Consider the following 19813-nt stretch of genomic DNA (forward strand, 5'->3'; position numbering starts at 1 on the left):
GTTTCCCGTGCCGTGCGTGTGGGCTGGCGGGGGTGGGGTGGGTGGGGACCTTGCAGGTGGCCCGGACTCGGCGGGAGCGGCGCCGCCGGGTTAAGTTTCCGCGAGCCCAGCCCAGCCCCCCGCTCGCGGCTCCCCGCCCGGGTCTCCAGCTGCACGCGCGGGGCTGCGGCGGCTCCGGCAAAGGGGCCGCGGCTGCTTTAAGAGCCGCCTCCCCCTCTCCTCCCTTTGACAATGGTCTGAACCGAGCTCTGCTTCCCAAAGCAAAATTTGTAATATGCCATTTTTCCGATGGACGCTTCTCCTCCGCGCGGCTGACGGCGCCGCGGGACGATGCGGAGCCGCCGCCGCGCCGCGGAGCCGGGGCGCGTTCCGGGCGGGCGCCGGGGCTCGCGGGGGTCTCAGCGGCCTCTCTCCTCCCGTTGCTAGGGAGATGGTCCAGGAGCGCCCGGCGTGAGCCGCCCCTCGAGTGGAGCCGGAGACTGCGGTCGTCATTGATCCACCGAAGCAGCGGGACCGAAATTACCGACCTTAGGTACAAACACTGTATTGGAGTGACGCGCTTTCCTTACCGCTTTATTCGTTTATTTACTTTGCCTCCTCCCCGCCCGCGGCCCCACCCCGCCCCCGGGGAAAATGAGACGCAAATTCCTCTTGCCAGTTACTGCTCCGAACCTTCCTGTGCCTTCTCCCCCCGCCCCATCCCTCCTCCCCCTTCTCTGCCCCCTTCCTGCTGGGTTCTCGCCTGTTGGGCTTAATGAAGAATTTTCGGTGTGGAAATTATGAAGTCAACTTCTTCACGGGGGTGGGGGGGTGTGGCCGGGAGATAACTACCCGGCCACGTAGGTGTGCCGGCTCTTTGACCATCTGTAAACCCTCTGGGGTGAAGAAAGTGTAAAATGCTTCCTTTAGAGGTGATAATATTTCCTGAGGACAGGGGATTTCGAAGAGTTAAATAGGAGGAGGAATATTCATATAATGTAATCAATCAGACAATGGCTAGGATTTCTCTCACCAAATTACTTTTTTTGTGGGTTAACCGGGATGGAGCTGGGGTAGTTTAGACTAAATCTTTGCAAAAGAAACTATCAAAAATAATGTCATCTTTGCCACTATTGGGGTCTAAATCCTTGTGGTCTGCCTGGGTAAAGTGATTCACTGACAGAAAAAAAGAAAGCCTTTTGTAGCACTATTATATTTGAATAGGTACTGCTTGAAGGGAATATATTGCTAAGAAACACATAGGATCTTGAAAGCTTTTGGGTGATGACTCCAGTGGGCATTCAAACTTTTATTTTGAAATCAGAGAGATTTAGAAGACAGTCAAGGTTATGTGCTAAGTAAGAATGAGGGAGTTGGTTTTCCTTGTATAAAATTATTCAAGCTAAGCACTGGGATAATTACACCAATCAACTTTATTATTATTTTTTCCCTTCTATAATAAAATAATCTCTACTAGGTTTGGTAACCTTCAGTAATTTAATGAACAAGGCGTCATCATCCCGAGGAGGATAACAATTCATGTATCCAATTGACTTTGGGGAGGAGGAGATGAAAAGGCAAATGTCAAAGCAAACTAGGAGTAGTCCCTTCCTTGTTTTTCATAAATTATGACATGCAAGGCAGTTTTAGTTCTGAAAATGATTACAAAAGTTTTAAGTGGTGTATGAGGATGAAATATCCTAGAGGTTGAATAACCATGGGCTTCTGGATTGTGCAAGTTGGCTTCAGATGTCATCTATAAGAAGGTGTTTAACTCTCACAAGATTTTTCATTGCTTTTAATATTTAAAATGTGCCTTTGAGAAATAGGTTATATTATATTTTAAGGATTATATAAGTATTTTTTGATTTATGTTAGAATCTGAGCTCTATTATAAGAAGCTAAGGTAGTTTATGAAAGTGGCCTTATTTTTGGTAGAAACCTTTTCTCCTAGTTTTGTTGAGAAGAGTTTAGATTTACTTATTTGGATTCACTGTTGGTAAAGAAAAGCAGCATGTTTCCTAGGTAACTTTTGCATCGTTTGATTTTTTTTTTAATTGAATTTGGAGAGTTCAGAGTACCCACTGGAATTAAACCTTTAGGCATGGAAGCAGAATGAATCATAAAAGCAAAATATTCTTCCTACAACAATGAATGTTGGTCACTATATAATAGAAATAAATACTTAAATTTGTAATAACACTTTAGTATTTTATTATGTGATCTCAGTCAGATATATTATAAGAGCCTTAAAACAGGCTTTAAAAAAAGCATAGATTATTAACTCTACAAAAGAGAAAACTAAAGTTTTGACAGGTGAAGTGACTCTCCCTTGTTCACATGCTATAGAAGTGAAGTTGAATCAAGTTCTCTTGAGTGTAGATTTAATAGACTTTCTAAGTCCCTAAGGTGCTTCTCATCATAGCATCTCTGGACTAAATCTAAGACCAGCTTTATATTGATCTATAAGAGCCTAAAGTTTGTGAATGTCTAATGTCTCACGGTGACAAAAAGGCTTTGTTGGAATTAGGCTAGTATATTGAGGAGAAAATTTTAGTGGAGGTAATTACTGAAGTTATATTTTTTCTCGGAATATAAAGTTTTTATAAGTTATTCCAAGTGAAGATGGGCTATTAGCTTTCTTTCAAGAAATATAAAATATTTAAAATACTAATTTAATAATATTTAAGTAACCCCCAAATTTAAATCCTGCAAATGTTTTGGCACAAATTATCACATTGCTGCTGTTTCCTCTGCCATTATTTTGTTGTAACCTTGAATGTCAAAAAACAAAAAAACAAAAAACCCAAACAAACAAACAAACAAACAAACAAAAAACCAAAATCAAACAAACCAAAAATCCCACATTGGTTCCTGGTAATGATTTCTCAGAATGACACAGCTGCTCAGTGTGTATATTTCATGCATGGCAAGAGAGCTAATTGTTTGAAGTATTTCACTGTGTTGGAACACTTTATTTGTTTTGCAATTTCTTTTCAGTCAAGGTAAAGACAATTTGTAGCACTTAGAAGAGAGTCTCGTTTTCCACATTTGTTTTAGTGTTTGAATAGCATTCAAATTGAAATAATACAGCAAATATTATATTTTCATCATTAAGTATTTAATGATAGTAATTATGTCTGTATGTGCATGCATACATGTGCATTAGTACATCTTTGTGTATCTACTCTGTTATTTATTTTAGGGTCATTAAGGAATTGAACAAGTCAAATTCTTACCTTCAGGTAGCCCACTGTTTTGAATGATGGGCAATAATTCAAAGCATTGTCTTGAGTTATTCTAAAAATTATCCTCCTTAATTTTTTTACATAGGATATCAGTCAGAAAAGTACTTTCTTCTCGTCTTTCTGGAAGTGTCCCATCGTTTTCAGTGAGCCCTGGCCAAATTATTCATAGATAATTTAATTTCTCTTCTTAATAACTCATTTTATATGAAAAATCACGTATAAAGTAATTAGCTGTTGAGTTAGTGAGTCTTGGCCTTTTATTTGAAAATATCACCATAAACATTTTTCCCAAAGACAGGTATATGTAGGCAGAAAAATGAATTGATCTTGTATTACAAAACCGAAGAATGCTTTAGGATCAACAGCCAAACCAGCCTTTCTCCAAATCAGCCTTCTCCGAAACCAAGCCCTCTAATTAATAGCCACTGGCCTCTGTACAAGAACTGAAACTGAGATGGGTTTGATTCTTTCTCAAATATAAGGTAGAGGATAAAAGATAAAATGAGATGATTTCTGATTATTAAAATGCCACATAGTAGACTGATATTATATCCTAATATGTGTGTTGTCTATTTTAAATCAAATTAATAAATGATTTAAAAAATACCCCGAGCAGTTCGTTTATTTCATGGTTGGGAGCCTCTGGTTAGCAGCTAAGATGTGAAGTTACTACATTAGCTAATGTGATTTATGGCATCTGTTTTGTGGAATATCTGAAAGAGTGTTAGTTTGTAATGTTTGGAGGAAAACCAGACAAGGCAGCTCACAGGAAACAAAGGAATATGAAGTGCAATTAGTAATACATTAACCTCAACACATTTATGTACCTCAGTCTATTTCATAAAGCTTATATCTAATTCAATCGCTAGGCCACTGCAGGAATTTGGGAAGAGAGCATATAGAATTAAAATACTGGGAGTTGTAAAGTCAAGAAGCTTTAAACTGGTGTGAAAAAATCGGTTGATAAAATTAAAAAGGGAAAACTGATTATTATATAAACAGAATACTCACTTATTTGTGGATTTCCCTAAACAAAGGGATGAACATTAGTTCATTGAATTATTTAAGTCATTTAAAAATAATTTGCTGCCCGCCCACTAAGTGCCAGGCACTGTGCTTGTCGTGAACAATGTAACAAATAAAGGTAACATGGAAGTATTAACAATAAGGGATTTGTAAACTTGCAGGGAAAGAAAAATGATCAATTAATAAGTATAGAAACAAATGACTGTAAATTTAATTAGGTGGCATAAGTCATGAAAAAAACTTTAAGTAGTAGGTAAAGCCAAGCTGTTTCATTAAAAGCGAGCATGTTGGTTGTTGGAAGGTCAATTAATTGTTTTTCACTGTGGTCAAAATATTTAGTTTGCTTGGAGTTGGGGCAGTGGGTAAGGAATAAAGGGACATTAGGCTAATGAGCTGCTAAGCATTTGGTGAGTTGAGGGCCAGGCGGCATTATTGGCAACCATTTCTTTACTAAGACTTCCCTCCTTTTTACTTTGTTTAAGCAATGATGTGTGAAGTGATGCCCACGATTAATGAGGACACCCCAATGAGCCAAAGGGGGTCCCAAAGCAGTGGCTCGGACTCAGACTCCCATTTTGAGCAGCTGATGGTGAATATGCTAGATGAAAGGGACCGTCTTCTAGACACCCTTCGAGAGACACAAGAAAGTCTTTCACTTGCCCAGCAAAGACTGCAGGATGTCATCTATGACAGAGATTCGCTCCAGAGACAGCTCAATTCAGCCCTGCCACAGGTATGCCTTCTGGTAGCATTTGCCCTTCCTATTGCAATAGAAAATGTGACTTGAGTAAGCTTTGCTTTATTCCCATTCTTATAATTACTTTTTTCCTTAAAATACATGATATGCATGTTTTGGTGAGAAAAATTTAAGAGTAGATCATTGATTCACATAAAACTTGCCTCAAAGGAAAATGAGGTGCGTTGGTGATTGGAAGTGTGAAGCACTGAGTTTCTATCTGGTCTTTTAAAAAAGTTTTTGTATGTTTTGGTGAGGTTAGAAAATCACCTGTTGATCAGCTACCTGTCACCTGGATGTAGGAATAGTTGATTTTCTCTTCTTTCCTTGCATCTTAAACATAATCCTGGCATGTAAAAGTATGTACTTTTCTTTTTCAGTTGTGTGTTCTGTCTTCAGAAGCAACAGTAGTTTGGAAATCAACTTTTTACATGTCCTTCTTTAAAAATGCTTTAAAAATCTTTTTAAGATTTTTAAGTACCTGCTTAAAAAATCTTGGAGTTATTCATGTATTACCTACCCTCTCCACTCAAAAAAAGAAAGTTTTAAGTAGTTTTCTATTTAAATAAATTATTTTGGAAATTAGAAAAAAAGGCAAAAGTTCAGACCTATTTTCACCAACTTAAAATTGTTAGATGAGTTATTTTTAGTATATTTTTGTCAAGAATATTATTTTGTGAAAAAGAATATAATATTTTAAGAATTTCCAGTTAATAATAAGTCAGTTTTCTTATTTAAGAATAGCATAATTGTGTTTTTTCTATGTATGAGAAAAAGCTTAGAATATAAATGAGATTTTTAATAATCACCTCCAATAAACTATATTTTTCTTGTAAATGCATATTTGATTGGCCCTCTGCTCTAAGTACAATAGCAAATGTTGAAGAGTTGATTTCTCTCCGTGATGTTATATCTTGTAAACATTATGTTTTCATAAATATTAAAATCATATAATCAAAGATGATAAAATTCTAAACCCAGCTCAACTTGGACAGTAGTGCTGAGATTTTTATCACTTTCAAAATGGAAAGGAACCTTTTGTCACAACCCCATTAAGTAATCCCATAACCCTCAGTGGGTAATTCCTGTCCTGGTCCTTTTTGTTTTCATTTTCAGTTTGCCTTGTTTTAAGATACAGTGTTTCTAGTAACTCTCTCCACTTGGTACACTGGTTTGTTTAATTGCAAAGAACGAGTTGATTCATTTCAAATATCTTAACCAAAATTTTTATTTTTCAAGCTAGATATTTCAGTCTTTGCAATTGTTCTTCAGAAGGTAATTTCTAAACTGATCACCATCATGCTTACTCTTCACTAGGACTTGAGTTGGTCAATGCTGTTGTTCAAGTGCACCCCTTAACCAGTCATGCTGTTCTGTGACAAGTGTAGAATTTGACAATCATTTCTCTTTCTGGATAGAATGTTCCATGAAAAAACCCAGGACTGTATTATATTTGGGTATAAGTTTCATTGTGTCCTGGAGAAGTAGTCAAATGAAGTTTATAACTGAGTTGCATAAATGCTACATGTGTTCCTATTTTCCCTTCTCCGAAGTCGACTCTTTGGTACTAAGTATGAAAATATGCAAGTACCTTTCCTACATTTATCTTTTTATATCTCATCCAAGCTTGAGGATATCAATTTAGATCCTAACTCTATCAAAGTGATTCTAGAATAACTGGGTTTTTAAATTTTTTCTCTGTCTTTACAAAACTGAGTGATTATTTCATAAGGATACTGTAAATACAAATTACTACAACAAAATATTTTAAGGCAAAAACAAAAAAACTGGAATTGTGTTCCTATATAATGATAGTGGGTAGATAAATCTCTCTTTAGGATACAAGAATGAAAAATTTTCCTTCTAGAAATTCTGATATATTGAATATCAAGTTTATAACATGACCTGAAATTTCAAGTGTTGAATTTTAGTCAGTCTATTATCCGAATCCCTTGGGGCCAGCTGTGTTTTACAGTTCAGAGGTTTTTTGAGTTTTTTGTAGTTATGTAATATATGTTATAGAACACCCCTCTAGAAAGATTCTCAATAGCACCCCATAATTATACATTTTCATGTCTATGAACACTTTTATTGCTTGGAAAAAATAAAAACTATAAATGTCTCATGTTAGTACAGGTCTGGTTTTGCCACCAGTCAAGGTTGCAACACACTTGTAAACAAATTACCTGTTTATAGAGTGTATAGGTTTGGAAATTATATACTAGGGACTATGAACTTCTACGTTTAGATGCATATGGTTCCGATCTCTTTTACAAATACTTGGACACACATTTTCAACATTGTTTTGTATTTCACCATTATAAACATTGAATGCTCCTAGTAATCCATAGGTTCTTAAAATAGTGATGGTCTTGCCATTTTTTCAAAGCAGATTTTTAATAACCGAGTCTGTGCCTTATGGGCGATAGGTTTTCTGTATGTAACAGAGGACTATGGTCTTTAAGTGGTACCTTTGAATCTTTTGAGTATTTCGTTAACAATGTACCCACTGTGTTTGTTGGCACTGCATTTGCCATTTAGCTTGGAGGATGAAATGATTACTGTACATGTGAGTTTTAAGGCAGAAATAGCATGTAAAATTGAACACTACTGAAATAACATAAATAATGAAAATTATTTCAGCAAACATGGGAAAGAATTCCAAGAGTCAAACTCAATGACATGTCATTGTAAAAATTGCCTGTATAATACTATCAGGTGTTGATGATTTGGTACTTTGCTTTAGTCACTTTCTCTCCTATCATTACTTTACAAACAAATGTAGCAGTGATTTTAACAACCCTAACTGTATAAAAGGTGTAGTAGCCATAGTGTTTAGTTCTTCATTATGTGATTAGGTGTAAATATGTTAAACAGTGCTGATAAATTTAAATTATTCCATATCTCCAGGCTAGACTGTCAATTTCGTACCTTCCATAGACCCAGTTAAATATGCCACAGGACCTCAGATTCGATGTGCCCCCAACTCAGTCATTTGTCTCCCATTCCTCAAACAAATCTACTTGAGTTCTTCACCCAGACACCCAAGAGTCCTCACAGATAATGCTTTCTCCCTCTTCTCTGAATTCAGTCCTCTTTGGGCCATACTGTTTATAATCTATTAAATAACCCTCAAATATCTCTGTTATTTCTTATTTTCTGTTTTTCTGCTACATGTGGTGTTGAACTGCTTCATTATTCTATCACCTAACATTTTCATTTTTGCAAATGTGTAAAGTTGTATGATTGAATAACAGTTCACTGTTTGCAATGTCCCCACAAACTTCATCTCGTCTAGTCTTTTTTTAATGCATATTTATTTCTCTGCCCATAATGTTCCTCCTCAGTATCTTTGTCTGATTCACTTTTCATCCCAGCCAAGATTCTCTATCTTCCCAGAAGACTTCTCTGCACCGAGCACATTTCCTCCGTGTTCTTTACCTTTATCATTTACCATATTATTGCTGTTACTTGATTATGTGCCTGTTTAGCAACCTACATTATAAAGTCCTTGAGAACAGGAGCATGTTAATCATCTACAACCGTCTCAACCAGTAGAGTACCAGTAGTAAGGGCTCTTAAAACAAAACCAGAACTAAATGTATACGTGTTTTGATGTAAAAAGAGCAATAAACTTGAAACAGGAAGATCTGGTTTATATTGTTATTCTACCATACATCATCAACTTGAGTCCAGTCTTCAGACTCCATGCTATATCAGGTTGCTAATACTGATGATACCTTAAAGGGTAGTTTATGCTAATTGAAGAAAATAATGTAAGTAGTAATATAAGTAAGAACTAATTAATTTATGAAGCCTTAAATATGACAATAATTATATTTGTCTTAACTAATTTAATTATATATAAATATATACACATATGGTTCTGATGCTCAGATATATACATATTACTAAGTATTAGAAAAATTTACTGGGTATATTGATAAAATAAATAGTTCCACATTTTTTAAATCAGGGCAAATATTTGTTAATTACTAATATGGTTATTAAGATTATTTAAAGAAAAATTGAAGGCAGCAAGATTTTTATTGCAAAAAGTCGTATATAAAAGTTTAAAATTTCTTTTTATTACCTCATTTTACATATATTGAGTGCTTCCGGTGTGTGATTAAATAGTTACATATGTTTGTAAAGGAAATATGGGAAAATAATATAATTTGGCTCCCAGACAACTTAAGGAATAGAGTTGGTTAGCAAAAATTATATAAATGGATCTCAATTAACATAGTATTGAAAAAATTATAAATGTACTAAAATATTTGGGATATAATATTAGTTGTTATTAACTACAGAAAATTTCATGTAGGAGGAGGTTTTAGAAAGGAAAGGAAAGGAAAGGAAAGGAAAGGTTGTAACTAATTGAAAGGTATTTCCTGTGGGGCAGTAGAGTTTTGCACAGGACCCTGTTCAAGGGCATTTGGGGGCTAGAAATTCAGCCTATTCTCTGCTTTCCAGGTTAGGCTTGGGGCTTTCTGATTTTCACAGGAAGACCAATGAGCTAGCAGTATCTTTTCTTTTCTTGAAGAAGACTAAATAGGAATTAAATAAAGAGAATAACTAACAGTTTTGTTTACTGAGGAGCTTTAGGGTAGGAATGAAGTTTTATACAGAGGCAGTGCAGGAGTGTGGCCTGCTCATGAGTGGTGACTGCTAAGAACAGGAGTTTGTATACAGGATAATCAGTAGAACTTTGAACTGGTGACATGATACAGTAATAATGAAGAGGTATTACTCTGACAGTTGATTTAGGATAGATTGCATAGTACTCATGCATTAGCTATCTATTGCTAAAATAATGCTGTGTGGCAAACAACACGAAAGCTCTGTGTCATGGATTGGTTGGTTTGACTGTGCTCACTTGTGCCACTGGCTAGCTGAAGGTTGACTCAGTTAGTTGTACTGGCCATAGTCTGGTATGAATGGCCTTGGCTAGACCAACTGGTGTCACTCAGTGCTGTGCATGTGTCTAATGCTGCAATAGGTGGGGTTATTCATGGTTATGGCACAGGTGTAGGAATAAAGCAGAAACAATCACATGTTCTTTAAGCTTCTTCTTGTTATTTTTTTCTTTTTGTACTATTACTTAGCCAAGACCAGGGACAAAGTGGAAAGTAGTATGAAATCACATGGCAAAATTATGAGGAGGGATGAAGTACTGGACCATAAGTGCAATCAATGTATTGCTAAAATAATGCAGTGTAATCTAAGCTAAGAGTCACTTGGGTCATCGTTATGTTAGGGAAAGTTTATCATGATAACGTAATGTAGTTTTGGTGAAATGTAGGAATTTAAAATAGGACAGTGAACCTTGAATCTAACAGAGACAATAAACAGAAAGAATATTGAAGAGAAAGAAGAAACAAGAACTGATAATGAATTTCATGGCTAAGGCTTTGGACTTGAGTCAGAAGATCTGAATATGAAATGGGGTTCTTCCACTTACTGGTTGAGGAACCATTGGTAAATAACTTGACTTCTCTGAAACTCTCTTTCCTTAATCGGAAGAAGGAATGATATCTTCCTGAAATAGTGGTTGAAAAGAGATGTATATGTGTACTTCAGAAACCCTGAACATTATAAAACGTCAGGAGGTATTTTCATAAACTGGGATGTGCTAGTGTACACTTAGAAGAGGAATTAAATAAAAGAGGCTACTGGTGGAGAAGAGGAATATAATTATATTTTGATATTTAAAACATGCAAAATATTTAAGTGAAACTTGCAGAGAGGACATAAGTCGCTTTTACTCTGGAGGCGCACTACCTAGGTATCTTTTTGGCTTGCTACTTACTAACTCAATAACCTTGGTTAAAGTAGTTAATTCAAATGATAATAGACCCTGCCATTTAGGATCATTATGAGCAATAAATGAGCTGGAGCATGTCAAATGATTAATCCAGTGACTCATAGATAGTACATGCTCAATAAATGTTAAATTCAGCTATTGATGTTGTTATTACCATAGATATTATCATCATTATTCTTAGCCAACCTTAACTGCACAATTTTACTGGGTAATAATGAACACTAGCACACATCAAAAGAATGAAAATTTTTACTCTCAAAAATCTTTCTCAAACTTGCAAGTTTATTTATTTATCTATTTATTTATATTAAAGCATTTCTTAACTACACTCTTCTAATTACTTTTTCCAAATTTCCCACTTCTACAAAGGCCACTCTCACATGACCCTTGATTAGTCAAACAACAACCCTCTCTCTTGTGATGAGAAGATAACATTTAGATTGAGCTTCTTACTTTTCAAGGAAACCTAAGCCGTCATACTGCGCATTTGCTTTTTTGTTCCTCTCAGAGAAAGATGCTGCATCTTTTGCTACCTTTTACTGTAGCCATTCATTCTATTTTCTTAATGTGCTTTTCTTTCTACTGGTTAGTTATTTAACCCCTGGCCAAATGAAATTGTATTCACTTGCAGCTTTTATTTTTCATTATGTATATCTCTTTATTTCTCCTTATTTATATCTCTTTTTCTTAACCCTTTCAATCAGACTTCTTTTATCATCATTCTTCTAAAAATACATTTCTGTATCCTACCAATGGATGCATATTTTGCAAATCTATTGATATTCTTTTGTTCTTCACGTCCCTTGAATCTTTGTGCCAAACAATGCCATTAATTATTTTATCTTGAAATTCCCATGTCCTTAATTCTTCATAACCATCCCTTTCATAGGCTACTAGGTATGTTGTCCTTCAATATACATTCTTTGCTTATGTACCACTGTACACTTATTTAGACCCACATTGTCTTTATTCACTTACATTCTCCAGTCTTGAGCATTGCCTTCGATCTTAAGTATTGCCTTTCCGGCTTAGAACTAATACGCCATTCTAAATCCTTGATCCCTCATTTTCATCTCCTCCAATAATTTTTTCTCTGTCTCTAGTATCTTCAATTTCTCTCTCTCCCTCTCCCTACCCCCCCACACACACAGACTGTTTTTTTGGTGAGTAACATTAAAATCTATTTCTTAAAAGTAAAATGATGACAAATACAAACCAATAACAACAACAAAAACAAAACACTATCTCCTCATAGCTACCAATCTAACCTTTCTTTTCCAATAAACTTATTTCCCAGCTTGTCTGTCTTCACTGTCTCAATTTTTTCCGCTTTTATTCACTCTTTAAAACAAATGTGGTCTGGCTTTCCCTCTAACTCACTGCTCGAAATCAAGTCACCAGGAATCAATTGATGATGAGTGCAGTTGTTTTGTTTTACTAAAATTCACTGCAAAATCCAGCAGTGGGATTAGTCCCTTCTCAACAAAACAAAATACCTACTCTCTTGTCTCTTATGACACCAAACTGTCTTGGTTTTTAAATCATTTAGACTTTTTCCTCTATTTTTTTAAATATGAGCAACTCCTCATCTGACCACTCTTTAAATATTAAATAATAAAGTTAGATAAATAATAGCCATAGCTAGTATTTCTGAACACTCCCACTATCCCAGGCAATGTTTTATTTAAGCATCCACATATTAAAAAGGAATCTTTCTGTTTGAGGGGAGGCTACATAAGTGAAGTACAAAACCTTACTTGCAGGAGGTGCTAAGATATAGTCCAACTAGTAAGTCCAGAATTAGCTCAAACTCCATTTTAAGATTCTACAGAGTTTGAGGTGGTAAAACTCAAAGAGAGACAGAGTGTCTTGGAGAGCTGTTGGTTTGCTGTATGTAATCTACCACTCCCCGTGTGAGGGCTGAGTGGTTCCCATTCAACTTAGCTGAGTGAGAAGGGCTTCAAGAAAAGCATTCGGAGAGCTTGATGTGTTTGTTTCCTCCAGAAGCTGAGGGATGTAGAGTCTGAAGTCAGCTGTGACTTGAGATGCCCTGAGCTATGATATAGCATTCCTCAGGCAAGCTATAACCCTCCAATGCCAAGATGAAAGGTGGTGATTTTTTTGAAAAGCAAATGGGACCCTCAAAAGGGATGTTTGCTTAGGGTGTAAACCCACAGAGTGAGTACCTTGTTAGGGTTTAGGTGGATTTAGGTGTCAGAAGTCCTGACTCCTAAATGGTGATCAGTGCGTGATGAATTGGGAGTTTCGTATCAGAGAAGAGACTCTACTCTAAGCAGGTCATGTAAAACTGGGGAAGAAGAAGTTTTACTTGGCACAGCCACAAACATACTCCAGAAGGAGGGTCACTGATTATATATTTTCCCTTCAGAAGGCCCTGGCTGACCATGGATGATACCTGGGTAAGTCACATAGCACTGTGATTTTTCCAGTTTCTCTTTATCAGGCCCTGACTCTGACAGAGTCAGAAACAGTCGATGTGAATGAAGAATATCAAAGACAGACCACCATGCCCCTGGCCTTCATTGTGGGCTTCAAAGCTTGAAACAAGTCTGAACTTAGTACAAGAGTGGAAGCTTCAGGTTGGGTAGGAGATCAGAGCTTTTTATATTATACAGTCCTATTCTGAACTAGAATTATGAAATAGACTTTTAACTTCCAAAAAAAAACGACAGATAATTTACTCTCTAAGCATGAGCAGAAAAGCTGAGATCACTGTCTGAAATTTTATTTGAGGTTCATTTCTTCATCTGAGGGAATTAGAAGAGATAATAATGCTGATTTCTGAATCTAGATCATTCATTAAATTGCTAGATGTATCATTTCAGTGAATCCTCAAAACTTTCCAATGAGGTCGTTATGATTATTATTCCCATTTTACAGATGATAATGCCAAGGCAAAGAGAGGTTAAGTAACTTGTTCAACACCACACTGTGGGTAAGTGGTACTCATCAGGATTCCATTCATGGCTTATGTTTGTGTAACTATGAGCCATCTCCTTCATTTCATTATATTTGTCTAGATTTAGAGAAATATTAAACTTCTCTGGAAACTTTCTTGAAGAGACATGGACCATGGAAAACATTTCTCATAACTACTCCTAAGTTCTAATAAGGCAAACAAAATTACTATTAATGAAATGTGAAGTGATTATTAGGGTTAGTATAATTATACTGAGCACAAATATTCAAGGATCCCAAATTTTCAGTTATGATATTAATAATTTGCCTTTTTATGGACTTAGCATACTTTGTCCTTAGCCCATCATGTCCTTTTAATAAACAAGAGTGTGTGGGTCCCATGGAAAAGTATTTAACTAGGAAGTATAATATCTAGATTTTACTTTTAACTTTGCCAAACCCTTTGATAGTGGGTTTGATAGTGTTTATTTACATATAAGTGAGGGAATTCAAATTCTCTCTCTACTATTTTGTATACTTTGTTAATTTCAAAGGATTATAAAGAGCATGCACATTAGCTTTATTAGTTTAATTAGAGCCATTTAATAAACAATTGCTAAGCCCTGGCATCAGGCCCCACCCCCCCACCAGCCAGCACTTCCCCACCACAGCAGACCCGGCAACCAACAGATGTTCTCCCCCTCCCTTCCCTTCCCCTCAAAAAACCCAAACAATTGCTATTTATTTAACAAGTAGTTTAGGGCCTACTCTGTATCAGGTTCTGTATCAGGTTCAGTATAATGTTGCTGATATCTATTCTTTATTTTATCTTAAGACCTTGGCCAATTATGGCTCCTAGAAATACATCATGCCAACAAGAAGGCAATGCCTATAAAGCAGTGAATACCACATGTATTTCTAAGTTTTTGAAACTGATTGTTATTTCTAGTCATGTCATTGCCTTTAATCCTCTACTGTGATGAACTGTGTGTGTCCCTGGAAAAGACCTACTCTGTTGCGTCCTAGATCTCATCCTGTCTTGCTCTTCTGGGACAAAAACTTTCCTCCTTTTTTTTCCTGCATCATTGGTGTTTCTATCTCCAATGGATTATAACCAACAGCATTAAATATTCTTATGTTTCTCCCATTAAAAACATTTATTAATGACCCCACCTTACCAAGCTACCACCCCATTTATCTTTCCCAGTATAGCAAAAGACATCGTTTTAATTGCACACACGTTTTTTCTAATTTCTCTTGAATCCACTTCAGTCGGATACTCACTGAATCCACTTTATTTAACCTGCTTTTGTAAACATTATCTATAACCCCCATATTGCTACATGCAATGATCAATTCTATTGTTTTTCCTGTTCATCATTATACACAGTGGGTTTCTCTTTTCTTAAGAATTTTCATTTGGCTCTTGGCAGGGGTGTTCAACCTGCAGCCTGTGGGCTGCATGCAACTCAGAATGCAGCCGAACACAAAATCATAAATTTACTTAAAACATTATGAGATTTATTTGTGATTATGTGTTGCAATGTATTTAATGTATGGCCCAAGACAACTCTTCTCCTCCCAGTATGGCCCAGAGACTCCAAAAGGTTGGACACCCCTGTTAAAGGCATCTCACTTGTTTGGTTTATCCTACTTCATTGCTCACTCCTCAGTCTTTATTGTTAGCTACCCCTCACCCTCCTGTCTCATTGATATTGGATTATTCCAGGATTTAGTCCCCATACATACGTTTTCTTAAGCTTCTACTGACACCATGGCTGACCATTCCCATCTCCTGGCTTTAAATATTATCTGAATGTTGATGGTGGCAAATGTACATTTTTAGTCCAGACATTTCCATGACCTTCAGACTCATATTGTGAAATACAGAAATTTAATATGTCTAAACCTGAGTTTGTGATCTTTATTTAGTCTTTTGCATGTCAATTAATAATAGCAATATCATTATTTCATCATCTTAGGTCAAAACCTTAATGTCTAAGTTTTTTCTCATTCTGTATTTAAGCTAGCAGCTAAATCTCTCAGTTTTATCTTCAAACTGCTGTAGGATTGAACCACTGTAATCACCTCTTCAACTCCACCCTAGTCAGAGTCACCATCTCATATCTGGGGATTACACAGCATTTTCCTAAATAGTCTCCTTGTTTGGGTCCTTGTATCTCATTAGCTGTTGCCAAAACAATAGCAAGTGACACCCTGATTCTGATAAAAGGTGCATCATGTTTGTTTTACATCTACTCAGATCTCTGAAATGCCTACCCATCTCAAAGTGCAAGCCCAGGTCTTTGACCTGCCCAGGGTCTAACACTTGTTCCCTCCTTTTCATCTGTCTCATAACACCCCCTGCTATTTTCTAGCTCACTCACTCTATTCCCACCCCTCTGGTGTTCTTGCTGTTCAACATGTCAGGTGTTCAACTGCCTTAGGGATTTTGCAGTGGCTCTTTCACGTGCCTGGGAAAGTTGCCTTTCTACCATGGGACTTGGTTTCTCAACTCATTCAAGGCTTTACTCAAATATCAACTTCTTATTGAGGCCCCGACAAATCATCCTATTTAAAATTGCAATAGCCCCCACTTGATATAACCAATCCCTATTCTCAGGTTTCACTCCACAGCACATAACCATCCAACATGGTGCATATTATATTTCTTTGTCCTGTTTATTAATTCCTCCCTCTGATAGATTCTGTTTCATGAAGCCAGGGGATTCTTTCCCAGTGACTCACAGCTGTAATTTCTACCTACCAAGGTATCTGGCATTTGGTAGCTGCTCAAAAATATTAAGTAATAAAATGAAATAAAAATCATTCTGTTGCATATTGAACACATTTTCATGATATTTACTTGGTGATTACTTGGCAATCCATATAATCTGAATAATTAGACAGCATCTCTTTACATATACATGCATGTATATATCACAATGCTCTAGATACTTATCAAGATACTATTTATTACATACACAGTACCGTGATTATTAATATTTTATCAAATGTTTAATATGTTGGTAATATATAGATAATATTTTGATAAAACAAGAGACAAATGCAATTTATAGAGTCTTTGTATATACAAAGTCATAGTATATGTAAGGCTGGTGTTGATGTTGTGCCTTGAAGCCTCTTCTAGGATGAAGTGGTTTTATATCAAGAGAGGATGACATTTTGAATATTTTACAAATCAAAGCAAAAAAGATCAGGATAAAAATCATTTGCTTTGATGATATGCATAAGCGATATTAATCTGAGTATTATTGAATTTAAATTTCAGTCATTTTCCCATTTGTTATGCTCTTTTACTAAGGAGTTTATTGCCTCAATTAATACAATTTTTACAAAAGAAGTGATAGGGATTATTTTGTGATGTTATAATACTACTACCACTGTTTGATATCTATGTCTGACTTTCATTTTGCAGAAGGACAAAAGTAAAAGAATGTTTTGGTTGTTTTTTATTTTTGAATCATTGTTATAATTATTAATTTTTTTACTTGCTCTAATTCTCTCAGAAGGAATAATTTCAACAGAAAAACAGCCATTAGATGAATGTCTAACCTGTTTTCCACTAAATTTCAAAGTTTAATCTGGTATACTGAACATTTGCATACATATGATTTATTTATTTTTGTTAATGTTTGAAGAAAAATTCTAGATTCAGTAACAGAGAAGTTGAAATTCACGTTTTACTTTTCCTGGCTATTTCATTTCAGGGCCTTACGGGTCAAAGCTCAGTAGCGACCGCCACAGTGCTCTAGTGTACAAAACCAGAGTTTAGAACTATAATTGTGAAATTCCTTTAAAACATGATTATCACATTTTGTTATTTACACCATAAAGCTTTGCATTGATCTCTGCAATTTAGCTTATAAAACAGTAGGTCTGTATTACTAAAGCCATTAGTAAGCACTTAATATTTCTTGTCTGATTATTTCTTATCTCTTTATTTCATAAAGATTTTGTAATTTAATCTTATTGAAGACTAGTAGGCCAAGTTACATAGGTCCTGAATTTTAAATTACATTTTGCATTGCAATCCAAGTTTCATTTGTAAGTCTAGTGATTTTTTATTTTTACATAAAGATTGAGGAATTTTTCCTAAATATGACAGAATTTATTGATTGAGATTCTGAATGATAGTTAATTTCTTTCGTGTATTTTGAGTTTTTCCCAAAATAAAATTTCTAATCCTTTTATATTATATTTTATTTTTTTACCATTCAAGAAGTGAGATCTTCGATATTAGAATTTGGAATGTAGATCTCACCCCTCTTGATTCTTCCTCCCCTTCCCTACCAGGAGGTGGTCAAGAGGTCCCAGGTTGCCTTACAAGGCAGGTGTAAGGATTCATATTTATTTCTAAAGTATTTGGCAAAAGAAGATTTTTGCTTTGAAATATTCCTAAAAATCCATGTTAATTTTGATATTAATTAGAATTGTTCAAGATTGGATGTGATTAGAATTTGACACTGCATTATTCTATAATAAACTAATTTTCCTGATTATTCTGACCTATGATTCTCTATTTTTTATGCCCACTTTCAGGGTAATCAGCTTCAATTTTGATATGTAATATATCTATACTTATGAGAGTTTAGAAGGTACATATATTGGTGACTTACAGTAGATTTTTAATGGACCAAGTTTAATAGCAAGATTATTTTATCTTTGTTAGTTTTGCATATGAGAAATATTATTGAAAAATATTCATAAAAGTGTCATTTAAAAATCTGATAGCCAGTTGTCTGATATACTCCATCATTTAGAATATGGTCCTATGAAATATATTCAACCTGTACAAAATAATACATGAGAGTTGACATTGCCAGAGTTAGAAGAAACTTATCTATTAGGCAGGATTTTTTGTAGAGGAGATTTGACCTTTGAAATCACATTTGTTTAGTAATATTATTAGGTAAATTTAATTTTTCTTATAAAAATATAACTTTATTTTACAATTCCAAGTCTAAAGTTTAGTGCTGGTATAATCACAAGCTTTAATGTTCCCCCACTATTATAGATGTATTTTCCTTGCAATTCTATTAATTTTTATATATGTTTGAGGCTGTTATAGGTTGCATTTGACCACATCATTGTTATATCTCCATGGCCATTGTAACCTCTGTCATCAGTGAAGTGTCCACTTCCAAATTCTGCATGGTCTGCTTTAATAGCATTACAGTGAATTTATTTTTTGTGAGTGTTTGCACTGTGCACCTTCCCTCTATCCTTTTACTTCCAATGTCTCTCTGTCTTTGCATTGATGACCCACAGAAGTTTCTGGATTTTATTTTTATGCAGTCTGTCAATCTTTCTTATTTAAGTATTGGTCTCCTTACATTTTCTGTAATTGCCCGTATATTTGTGCTTAATCTATTGCCTAACTAAGGGCTTTCTATTTCCCTGTTTTGTGTTCCTTTTTATTAACATTCAGTGCCTCCTTTCGAAGTGATTGAATATACTTTATAAAAAAAATCAATTTCCCCTCTATTGCTCTGGCAGTTTTATATTCTTTTGCTATCTTTTTATCATTTAACATATATATTGCATATATATATGTGCATTCTTAGCATAACAAAGTATAATGTTAATGTATACTTTTCCTGCTTTTTATTCTCATGCCTGTAATGTGAAATATATTATTTTGTAGTTTTATACATGCAATATCCCTTTCAAATTATTTACGCATTTACTATTTGAGTTACTAATTATTCTTTTTGGATCTTGAATCTTCTGTCTGAGATAACTTTTATTCCTCCTGAAAAACAGCCTTCGTATCTCTCTTAGTATAAATATATAAATGAATAGTTTCTCAGCTGAACGGCTTTTTGAATATGTCTTTGCCTCACCTTTATTTCTGAAGGCTGTTTTCACTGGATGTAGAACCTAGGTTACTGATTATTTTGTCTTGTCACTCTTAACATATTTTATTCTAACCTTCAGTTTTGCTATTGAGAAGGCAGTTGTCAATTAAACATTGCCTCTTTGAGGGTTAATTTGTCTTTTCATTTGCTTGTTTTCCTTTTTGGCTGCCGTAAATAATTTTTTAGAAGTTTTGCT

The 19813-nt window shown here is 35.3% G+C and overlaps 1 protein-coding gene across 1 annotated transcript in view; it reads left to right on the forward strand.

The window, feature by feature from the left end:
- Nucleotides 1-407: 407 nt before the first annotated feature.
- Nucleotides 408-19813, forward strand: part of PPFIA2 (PTPRF interacting protein alpha 2) — a 467265-nt gene continuing 447859 nt past the window's right edge. Inside the window, exons 1-2 of the mRNA XM_053658775.1 lie at nt 408-532; nt 4736-4986. Coding sequence (XP_053514750.1) covers nt 4738-4986 — 249 coding nt within the window. The 5' untranslated portion in view covers nt 408-532; nt 4736-4737. The remainder of the gene's footprint in view (nt 533-4735; nt 4987-19813) is intronic.

The sequence above is a fragment of the Artibeus jamaicensis genome, unplaced genomic scaffold, assembly GCF_021234435.1.
Source record: "Artibeus jamaicensis isolate MK-2021 breed Jamaican fruit bat unplaced genomic scaffold, CSHL_Jam_final scaffold_584, whole genome shotgun sequence".
Lineage (NCBI taxonomy): Eukaryota > Metazoa > Chordata > Mammalia > Chiroptera > Phyllostomidae > Artibeus > Artibeus jamaicensis.